At 43.6% G+C, this 11,770-nt stretch overlaps 2 protein-coding genes and 1 pseudogene across 2 annotated transcripts; 1 reads left to right on the forward strand and 2 right to left on the reverse strand.

The window, feature by feature from the left end:
* Nucleotides 1-3: 3 nt before the first annotated feature.
* On the reverse strand, nt 4-4,049 carry wu:fb74b10. The gene is made up of 5 exons (XM_034684925.1): nt 3,661-4,049; nt 1,757-1,799; nt 1,390-1,565; nt 759-1,013; nt 4-15 (listed from the first exon to the last, which is right to left on the reverse strand). The coding sequence occupies exons 1-5, from the start codon at nt 3,802-3,804 to the stop codon at nt 4-6; spliced, it is 630 nt and encodes a 209-aa protein (XP_034540816.1). The 5' UTR covers nt 3,805-4,049.
* A 1,665-nt stretch (nt 4,050-5,714) lies between these two features.
* On the forward strand, nt 5,715-6,783 carry LOC117813879 (olfactory receptor 2K2-like). Its single transcript, XM_034684929.1, has one exon. It carries the CDS (start codon nt 5,715-5,717, stop codon nt 6,660-6,662), a length of 948 nt encoding a protein of 315 aa, XP_034540820.1. The 3' UTR covers nt 6,663-6,783.
* Nucleotides 6,784-10,438: 3,655 nt separating this feature from the next.
* Nucleotides 10,439-11,314, reverse strand: LOC117813882 (annotated as a pseudogene).
* Between the last annotated feature and the right edge of the window lie 456 nt (nt 11,315-11,770).

Raw genomic sequence — 11,770 nt, forward strand, 5'->3', positions numbered from 1 at the left:
TGTTTATTTGTTATTCTGAGAAGAATAGGCACTTCCACACTGGAGCAAACACAGGCTACAATCTTTGGAATTAAAACTTAGAAAAAATGATATTCACAGCAAAATGCCATTTTCACAGTGCATACACAACATTCTGAAAAGAACAGCCTTTTCAGCCACATTAGCTGTGAGGTAAAAGTGCCAAAAAAATACTCTCGTTGAAACATTGTGTTTCAGTTATGCAAGTGTCTGAACATCAGCACTATTTAAACATATACTTCCTGTGTAATTTACACATCGGAACAAATTAAATATAAAACAGTACCTCAACTGTAAAATGTAAACAATATACACAATGTTAACTATATAAACTCAAACTTGTTTTAATTATCTTCACTGTCTTCAAGGAGTTGCATGAAACTTGGTTGCCCCTGAGGTAGGCTGTGTGTGTGCTGGTGTGATGGTGGTGGTTGTAATGTCTGAGGACGAATGTAAGGCTGGACTTGACTATTTTGCAGACCCTGAGTTATGTATTGTGATGCTGTTGGCTGTGGCCAAAAGTTAAGCTGATCATTAGGTTGTGGCCTGTATTGTGCCGTGCCTGTCAGTTGCTGTTGATCTGCTTCTTGAAAGTCATACAGTATAGTCATGACTTTTTTTTTGGCTCTTGTTTTTAAAGTTGCATCTTTGATGTGACTGATCTCAACTGCAACCTGCCGTCCAAAGCTTAACTCTCCTTCTATTTTATCATCTTTTTCTGTGTTGAAACCACATCTAACAGCTTTGGACATCTCTTTCAGCAATTCAAGCTTCTCAAGCTCAATTTCATTGTCACTGACACGTCTTGCTTTTTTGTTTAAAGACTGGTGGACTCTGGGCTCTGATGGTGGTGGGCTTGAGGACCTTGATGAGCCTGGTGTACAAGGCCTGAACACAGACTCTGTGATGTCCTTGTCCAGAGTAGAATTTTCAACGAGAGAGGATACCTCATCATCAGCCATTGTCCCCTGTGTGTCTGTCTCATCGTCTTCAATCTGTTGGATAAGATTGACAAAGTATTTGTCATAATAGTGGAAATTCTATTAGCAGTTTGGAAACATTATCAAAAGTTTATTGATACTATACAGAGATCATTTGTTTAAACACATTAATTTGCCATTTTTTGTGGTTTTCCATCATTTATTATACTGTTGTATAGACTTCAAAATCTGTTTGAAAGTACAGTGGTGGTAACTTTAGAGCAACCATATCCAGTCAGGGGGGCTATGAAGCTATATCAATACCAATTTTGGACTAAAACAATACTTATTTTTCTTTTATAGCACCCTTATACAAGAAATTGAACCCAAAGTGCTGTACAACAAAACAAATTACGAACACAGTGTGCTATAGAGCATGGTGAATACTCACAACAAGACTGGTCTCAGTGTTACGAGGGGTGACGAACGGTTTGAGAAAGTCCAAACCTCTCAAGATCCACTTCTGTTTGGAAGTGAGAGTCTTTTCCCCACTTCCACTTGGTCGAGGTCGTAGGAGACGGCTAAACTGTGTCCTCAGAGACAGGCTCCTTGTTTTCACCTCAGCAACTGAAACATAAATTGGTTGCATTAGCCCAAACGACATGTTTATTTTCTTTGTATAAAGTTAAGTTTGCTCACTCCCACATATGTTGTCTCTCGTTCGTGCTCTTATCACGAGCAAATATGAGCTAACTAGCACGTTATGCCGTTCAATACAGAGCTAACGTTATTAGCGTGTTAGCTACTTGCACACTTACCGGGCATTTGCAAGGCTTCTGCTATCTCGGTCCATTGCTTCTCCTTTTCAACTCTTTTTTTTTTCTTTTTTTTTTTTTTTTCTTTTTTTTTTTTTCTCTTTCTCTTGTCTGCATATATATTTCTGGTTTGTGTCATGTTTGTCACAAACTGTCAAATATTAATGCAATTTATTCTTGCAGCAAAAGAAAAGAAAGAAAGCCTTTTTCTTCTGTGCTTGTGACTGTGTGCATGCAACCATCACCATCCCTCTTAGAACTCTGGCCTATCTTTTATTGACAGCTAATATCATGTTCTGTAAAAGAGGGCTGTGCACACCTAGGTGGACCAAAAAAATATAAATAAGAGAAAGTGAAAGAAAGATTACATAAGGAGATACAAAGGGACATGGAGAGAGAAGGAGAGAGAGACCTAACACACTTAGATGGAGAGGGACCATCTCACCATGATGCCAAAAAAAATCCGTGGGGTGATACTAATGATTAAGCAACCCTTAGTGTCCACAATCATTACTGAAGCTTGGGTCGCAGAGGGTTGCTACCGTGCTGTGTTCTATTTGTGTAACAAGACCACCACTGGTGCAGATGAAACCACTTGGGTCAGATCACCCGAGCGGTACGGCCCGGCACCCGGGCCGCGAGAGCAGTCAGACCGAAGGACCCAACCCGCCGCGGGAGACCCAGGCCAGGGGACAAGCCAAGGACCCAGACCGGAAGCAAACAGGTACCGCCGGAGCACCCAGGGCGACCCCCAGGTCACCCAGTAGGAGGAAAGGGGGGCGAGGGGGGGAGAGATCCCGCAGCCCCCCCAAGGGACACCCCCACAACACCGCCCCCACAACCCCCCAAGACGGAGCCAAAGGAGCCACCAGGGCCGAGGGGGCCCGGCACCAGGAGCAGACAGCCAGGCAGACGGGCAGGACCAGGACCAGAGCCCGCCAACCGGCGCGCCGGAGCGGGGGGAGGGCGGAGGCGGCAGGGCCAATCCCCCCTGCCCCCCCAAGACGGCCCGACCACTCCCCCCAGCCGCGCCCCCCACCCACGCCCTGCGACTGATGGACCAGGCCGCGGAGGCATGGAGGGACACCCCAATGGCTGCTGTAGTAACACCCCCCCAGCTGCGCACCCCCCCACCCCCCCAAGAGGACCGCGAGGGAACCCTGGGAAACCCGGCCCGAGGGCAGCCGCGGACCAGGCCCCCACAGGGGAGGGGGCAGCAGGGGGACGGAGGGTGACAGGGACACCAGCCACCCACCCAGCCCCGATGGAGCCCCAACGAGTAGGGCTGAGCCAAACACTAAGGCCCCGCCAAACCTGATCTGTGTGTGTGTGATATGATTTCAATTTTGTTTTGTTTGTTTTTTCATTGTATGTATGTTTGCTAGTGAGGTGGATTAAAATAGGGGGGGCAGAAAGGGAGGCGGGAGAGAGGGGGGGGGGGAGCCGTAGTGCACTACTGCATCACAATCCGCCGCCCACCCCCCGTATAAAACCCGCCCCCCCGACCCTATATCTTCACCTATATCAGTATCTAGTGAGGTGCATTAAAATAGGGGGGGGGGGGATGGGGGGGCGGGAGAGAGGAGGGAGAGCCGTAGCGCACTACTGCACCACAATCTGCCCACCCCCCGTATAAAACCCGCCCCCCCGACCCTATATCTTCACCTATATCAGTATCTAGTGAGGTGCATTAAAATAGGGGGGATGGGGGGGCGGGAGAGAGGAGGGAGAGCCGTAGCGCACTACTGCACCACAATCTGCCCCCCCCCAGTATAAAACCGGCCCACCCCATGTCTTTACCTATATCAGTATCTAGTGAGGTGCATTAAAATAAGGGGGTGGAAGGGAGGCGGGAGAGGGGGGGGAATGGTGGAATGTTTATTATGTTGTGTTATTTCCGATATGTCCTTTTCAACTCTGTCGTGGTATGTACGAGAGTTTATGTCGAACAGGCAGGGCTGATCTGCCCACAGCTCCACCATCCGCTCCTCCTTCTGGACGGTCCACTTTCGTCGTTTCACCGCCGGTACTTCTCTCTCACGCTCCTCCATGTTTTCCTCCACTTTGAATGTACGGTTTCCTGTTTCCGCTTTTGTCAGAGCTCATCTATTGGTTGTTGATTGTGTTACGTCACTGCGACTTGCGATAATATCAAACGCGTTTGATATTATCGCAGACCAAAGACTAGGAGAAGACTGATAGAAAACAGCGCAGACTACCACCTTAAACCTAACGGTCGAGCAGACGGGGGCGCGCTGTGACTCCACCAAAACCCCCAGATTTACTGAAGATTTTCAATTTTTAGTCTGAGACTGTGAAAATCGTTTGGTGTAAACCCAGCATTAGAGATCAAAAATTACTTTTTAACACATTTCAAATAAACTTTCACAGCACTAATTCCCAATCTGTTCACGTCTTTTGGTGAATGATAATAGTTCGTTTAGAGAGATGTCTCTTTCATCCCAAGGTTGAGACAAAGACAGGGGAGGGGTTGGAGGTTAATCTTCCCCCTCCATTATATTATATCATATTATATGACCTGTGGTCTTGAAGAGAGAGTCTTCATCGCTAAAAGAAACTTTTGGGGAATTAAATGTGACACCTTTATCTTCTCTGGTTCCATTTGGTGAAGGAGGCATGAACTTCCACTCATCTGAAAAAATATTAAGTAACAAGGAAAAAGGGGGTCTGGACAGAGAGCATAGTCCAGAGCATGAGAACCGCCCAATCTCTGGTCGGCAGGGAGATTACCTTGCAGTTAATTACCGTACTAAGGGCCCGATCTACTAAAGGTTTGCGTGTATAAAAACACATGCAAACTTGATAGCGCGCGCAAAGCTGACGTACTAACCGGGAGCACCAAGGACTAACTTTTTCAACTAATGAGAGCACAGTAGGTCACTGTATCAACAGCTATAAAGTTTAATCAAATTGGCACAGCGGCCCACATGTTCACATACAAACAAAAAATCAACATGAAGTACTCGGCCTACTCACCACTGTTTGGACGAGCCTTAAGCTCCGCGGACTTGTCCACGATGCACTGTATGTCCATTTTCTTTGATCTGTCATTCTCAATAGATAACATGACATGTCCACTCTGTCTATTCTGTCCCATCGTGCTCATCAAGGGCTTTTGTGTGTTGGGGCGAATTGACTCAAATATGTTCCCAGTTCCATTTAAGCTGGTGAACCTTTGGGACAGTTGCTGGATGATGATATCAGGCATTGAAAACGTTCACCCGAAAGTTGCTCCCTGGGACAGTGAGGCGACTGTCTTCATCTAAGTGACGCCTAACTTTTCTAGAGCAAGAGTGGCAGACTAAGTCTCATCAAATCGCTCTCTAAACTCCATCAAAACACTGATTGCGTTTTGGAGAAGAGTAGATGCGTTTATTTCATCGGCAGATCTTCTGTTTTTTCTCACATCATTCACCTTTTCACAGATGGCCTCCCAAATCACGTTTCTAACGCTGAGATGTCTCTGCTGGAGTTCACAGATGTGTTTATTTCCCTCCTCCACAAAGACCTCCAACTCCATGTCTTCAAACTTCATTTATGGCCCTAGAAGTATTTTTCCACAAAGGTCCTGGAGTCAATCTTCAGTTTTCTGAGTTATTGTCATCACTTTGAATCCCTCAGCTGTTCCAGACAGCCACATGACTGGCCACAGGGCCAGTCATGTGACTATCTTAGAAGGTATTTAATCACAACCAAATCAGGTGATCCAAAGTAAACTCACCTGCACTTAATGTGCAGCTGCTCTACTGAAGCTGAAAACAGGTGAACATGGGGAAGCACGGGCACAGCTCCATGCCATTGGAGTTAAAGGTACAGGGTTTACAATATTAAAGTGAGCCAGCTCTGTAAGTATCTTGAGTCTGTGTAATGTCTCCATACAACCTGGTCCTGCTGCAGGTCCTCTGCTTATGGTTAATGAGGTAATGGGTGGTGATCAATCATGAGCAATTTTACACATTTTTCTCATTTCAGGCTCGGTGGCTTTTCTGAAACCAGGGTTTTAAAACACTTGTTTTTCATGATTGTAATGTTTATCTACACGTTAATTCTGTGTGCCAACCTGTTGCTCATTGTTGTTATCTGTAAGAACAGGAGCTTACATGAACCTATGTATATATTTCCATGCAGTCTGTTTGTTAATGAGCTGTTTGGTAGTACGGGGTCCCTTCCTCTCCTCTTGGTTCAGATTCTCTCTGACAGTCACACTGTTTCTGTTCCTTTGTGTTTCCTGCAGATCTTCTGTGTGTACTCATATTTTTGTGTAGAGTTTTATATTTTAGCCGTCATTTCTTATGACAGGTATCTTGCCATCTGTTATCCTCTGCAATATAACTCTCTTATGACATTTAAAAAGGTTGCTGTGCTTATTGCAGTGTCATGGTTAACAGCTTGTCTTTCTGTTGTTGGCACAGTGTCCTTGAGTTCTACTCTGCAGCTGTGTGGGAACATTATTGACAATGTTTACTGTAATAACTACTCCATAGTTAAACTGGCCTGCTCTGACACCACAATAAATAACATTTACGGGCTCTTTATTTCTGCATTGACAGTTATTGCTCCTCTGATTTGGATCTTATATACTTACATGAGGATTCTTAAAGTGTGTTTCTCTGGTTCCAAACAGACCAGACAGAAAGCTGTCAGTACCTGCACACCTCACCTGGCCTCTCTGCTCAACTTTGCTTTTGGAATTAGCTTCGAAGTTATTCAGAGCAGGCTGAATATGAGCGGAGTACCAAGTCTGCTGTCTATATTTTTGTCCTCATACCTTCTTACATGTCAGCCGATCCTAAACCCGGTCATGTACGGCCTGAAAATGTCCAAAATATTCAATATATGTAAAAGCCTGTTTTGTTCTAAAGCTCTGATTATCCAACTCAATCGTTGAGATCAAATATTTATGAATACCTTTTAATGAGTCCAGTTTTCTTGATGTCTAAGGGTCACTGTACTGTCATACAAGAAATCAAACATGCACTTGATAACAGCACAAACAGCTGAGCTGGTTTTTGAAGAGCAAATGTAAACACTCATTTAGATGAACTGTGTATGTGTTTAATGTGTTGACAGTTCCATTTGCCCTGAGCCAACAGCTCGGATTTCAACACAGTAAGGTTTTGGTAAAGTGTTCTGCATGTCTAAATGCTATTTGAAGCTGTATAAATAAAGTGGATTGATGCACAATGATTATTTTATTTAAGAGTCCAGTCTAGATCTGCTCTTTATGTAAAATGTCTTCATGGAAAGTGTTCGTGCTTGGAGTGGGAAATATTTACAATCTGATGAGTGCTGGTGGTAACTGTTAGTGGGTAGTTCAGCACAGAAACATGCAGGACTGTTTTGCACATCGAACAGGTGGAGCAGCCGGTATGAACAACTGGCACACATTCTCCATAGACGTATAACTGTCACTCATGGTTCAACCTTCCTCCACTTAATAACGGCATGTACTGACTGTGTGCCTGACACAACATTAACAGAACACATAGTGTAACATAACATCTTGATAACTGTGCAGGGATTTACAGATACATTTCACAAGTTACCTGTCCCATAATTCCAAAGACAGTCACGCTGGAGTATCACCAGCTTGACCTGATAAACCACATCTAACAGTCTCCCTAGGACTGTATAGGGCCCACTCCTGTGACTTGTCAACTTTTGGGGAGACTTTTCTTCCATTCTGGACTATAAACCCCCACCACAGCGACAGGTTCAAAGTTTTAGGCCTTTTTTGCTGTGTAACAGCCTAGGCCAGGGCTTGTTTGATGTTAGTCCCAGTCCCATCGCCAATGGTTGGTCAAAATTGCAAGTTGGGTGGCCAGTGTGTGGTTAAACCATTTCACCAAACCATCACACCATGGGTGCAGTGAAGTTATTTGAGCCTCATTGATACCCAGTCATTGGCAAACTTCTCTGAACACAATGGCCTCACAGTTCCAGACCTAGTCATTGTGCTCTAAACCAATAGAAGATGTCATTGACCACGCTTCAGCTGTAGTGGTTCAACTGATGTGAAGTCTTGGCAACTCTGGAGTGACCGGCCCCCACTTCTCTATGGACAAGCTGAAGGACAGTTTGTCTCAGCTGGCAGGAATCAGGAGCTGGATGAGATTACAGTGGCCTCCGTGTGACCTCCAATGACGGTATAGGAAACTGTTTTGGCATTGAGAGTAGAGGGCTTTGGTCTTGGGGTCCAATGCTGAAACAGCTGCTTACACTGATCACTGACAGGTCCCCACCCAGACCTGGACACTGGGAGGAACAGGCTCTGGTCTTGGTGACACTATTTGGGATCAATGAGCTCAAAGTTTGTGTCACAAGCTGTTTGGGAGTCAATCTCTATCTGCAGCACTGATTTGGAGCACGACCACCAGGCAGACATTTTTCCTGTCCTCAGCTCGCCAGCTGTATTGCGTTTGTCCTCCTCACAGGGCCGTCGAGAGAAGGCATTTGCGTTTGAGTTTGCATTTGCATGGAGGTGACCAGCTCCATGCATGGGAGCATGAACAGTGCTCAATAGAAATCTCTGCCCATATAGCAACTGTCTAGGATGCAGCTAGCTGCTCCCAGCGTATGATGCAGTAGTTCCTCTCTATCTTGCTGACGGGGTGACTGTAGTATGCAATGACCAGTTCCCCAAGCTTTCCCTCCTGGGACAGCACAGCTCCAATACCCACATTGCCGGTGTCTGTGTCCACATCTAAAGGCTGTTTGGGGTCTGAGTAAGCCATTTTTTGGGGCCTCAGCTAGCACCTACCTTAACTGCCCAAAGGAGGCTGCACAGTATTAGGTCCACTGGTACACTTGGCCTTTCTAAGTCAGTCGGTGCCAGGGGCTGGCAATGGTAGCAAAGTCTTTGATAAATTAGGAGTAATAAGAGGCCAGATCCAGGAGGTGGCGCAGTTGTGAGATGTCATTTGGATCAGGCCACTCCCTTACTACAGACACCAGCTTTGAGTCATAACTCAGAGCAAAGTGAGAAATTCTGAGTGCAGCATTTTCACAAACCACAGCACCATCCAGAATAAAATCCAGATCACAGGACTGATACAAGAGATGGTGATATATGTATACAGTTAATCAAATAGCTTAAGTGTTACATAAAGTCCAAATGGTGATAGGACTAGCGATTTCATGTACTGATAAACTGTTAGGTAATATTTATTAATCCACAAATAAATAAGCCCATTAAGTGGTAGAAGTCAATGAAAGAGAATCTCAAAGTAGTCTTAGACTAGTAATATAACTTCATGACAATATTTATTGTATACGAACTGATAATCAGTTTACAAAGCTAAAGAAGTGCCAAAGTGTTGACCAACAAGACTACAGAACTGTAAAATCATTGTAAAAATAGAAATATTCGACCAAAGTCCATCAAATACAAATTATTTTATGCAACATATTTTATCACACACAGACATTTCTTACATTTCCACACATTTTGTCAGTGAAATAGATTCATACTGAGGATGATTTACCTTTCTATTCAAGACTCAGTGCCATGGATCAACTAGATCAGTTGGATGTTTTAAAGGTGACATATCATGCAAAATGGACTTTTTAATGGTTCTCTACCTGAAATATGTGTCCCTGGCATGTCTACAAACCCCCCGAGAATGAAAAGAATCCATTCTGCCCCTGTTCTGATTTCTCCACCTTTCTGTAAATGTGTGTGAAACGAGCCGTTTCAGACTTCCGTGTTTTTGTTACGTAACAACAATATCCGGTCTGTCACGGAGTCAGAGCTCGGAGCTTGTTAAGCCCATAGACTGTATAAAATAATACTGAATCCCTCCTCTGTTTTTCATTACCTGCACAAATGTGTGCTAACAGGGAGCTTAGGAGGGAGGCATGCTAGTTGTTGACTGTCTTAATGAACACAAAGGTCGGTTTTACTCCCCACGTCTGCAGATTTGAAGATATAGTGGATGATTTTTATTTGTCATGGATAAGTGCTAGAGCTAATTTGCATAGCCACATAGCTATATGTTCATAGCTGTAGCTGTAGCTGTAGCTGTAGCTGTGTACCAAGACACACGTCGACATACTGACAAATAAAACAACAAGAAACACTAAATCTGTGACCAATCCTTCATAAAAGGTCCTGCTGCCTTTCTGGCAGAGGTCGGTTTTACTCCCCACGTCTGCAGATTTGAAGATCTAGTGGATGATTTTTATTTATCATGGATAAGTGCTAGCGCTAGTTAGCATAGCCACATAGCTACATGTTCGTAGCTGTGTACCAAGACACACGTCTACATACTGATAAATAAAACAACAAGAAACACTAAATCTGTGACCAATCCTTCAGAAAGGTCCTGCTACAGGCGCCTCTCCGTCAGGATCAGATTCAGAGGGTTGAAGTAACGCGATCTCTGAGCAGCCGTGTATATTCAGCCAACATGTAAACATTAGATCAACGTGCTGGAGAGCCGAGGCACATCCACTTCCTGAGGGGGCGTGGTCAGAGGGAAAACAGAGTGTTCTGATGAGGAATGAAGAAGAGGACTTTTCAGGCATGCCAAAATCTGATTTCAAAGTGTTTTTTTGAGCATGAACTTTAAAGACATGTTTTGGGGACCTCTTAGACCAATATATATAGATGAAAAAAGCGTGATATGTCCCCTTTAATCTTTCCAAAAGAACGGAAGAAAATATTTAATAAATTAAAGGGTTTAGGAGTGGTTGGCAAATAAGAAAATACAATGATAGTAATATTTGCAACATGTACGGTACACTGTTCATATTAAATCTGTTTTCTAGTAATAGAAAAAAAGCCCCAAAATAATAGTCGAGCAGAGAGGCCAGGTGAGGTGTGCAGGTACTGACAGCTTTCTGTCGGGTCTGTTTGGAACCAGAATAACAGACTTGAAGAATCTTCATGTAAGTGTAAATGTCACGGACAGTGAAACACAAATTATTGAAGTAGCAGCAATTAGTTCATAATAATTGTATGTTTTGGTGTTATAGCAACTCAGTTTAATTATGGAGTAGTTGTTACAGTAGACTTTATTTATGATGTTTCCACACAGCTGTAAAGAGGCAGTCAAAGCAGTCGTAACAAACAGCCCTAAAAAAGGATGTAACCATACCACTGCAATGAGCATGGTAACCTTGAAAGAGGTCATATTTACATTATATTGTAAGGGGATAACATATAGCAACATATCTGTCATGGGATATTACTGCTAAGTTCGTAAATTCAACAGTTACGTATGAGTAAGAACAGAAAATCTGTAGGAAACCAAAAGGAGCAGAAACAGTGTGAATGTCAGAGAGAATCTGAACCAGGAGAAATGGAAACAACCCTGTACTACCAAACAGCTCATTCACAAACAGACTGCAGAGAAATATGTACATAGGTTTATGTAAGCTTCTGTTCATAAAGATTACCACAACAAGCAAAAGATTTGCACAAATCATCAAAACATAGATGCACATCATAATGATAAAATGTATATACTTTAACAGCCCAGTGTCTGAGTAAGCTGCAAGTGTGAAAAATGAAACCTGAGTAGAGTTAATTACAATCATTGTTTCAGTTCTCAACACTGAAAAACTGTGTACAGGAAGAATTTAACCAAACTCAAATATTACATTTGGTGCAAAAAGTGTCCAGTGTCCAGGTTTCAGCTTAATATCAGCTCAAGCATCAACACACATGTTCCATGTACTTTCAGAAAAGACACCACAGAGAGGTCATTTCATTCAACACATTTCAAACTTACCATCTTCACTTGTTATCAAAGTGAAGAGAGAAAGAACACAAAGATATACAGCTGATCGGGGGGGGGGCATTGTTTTGGTTAATCAATGTTTAGACCAATCTTACTTAAAACATTGGTGATGAGGACTCTGTTTCTATGACAAAAATCTGAATCTGAGTGTCCAGGAGCAGAGCTGTTAATTGATCACCACCTAGTGGTGAGATGGATCAAGTGGCAAAGAAGGCAATCCTTCAGACCTGGTCACCCTAAAGATGCATTGAGG

The sequence above is a fragment of the Notolabrus celidotus genome, chromosome 6, assembly GCF_009762535.1.
Source record: "Notolabrus celidotus isolate fNotCel1 chromosome 6, fNotCel1.pri, whole genome shotgun sequence".
Lineage (NCBI taxonomy): Eukaryota > Metazoa > Chordata > Actinopteri > Labriformes > Labridae > Notolabrus > Notolabrus celidotus.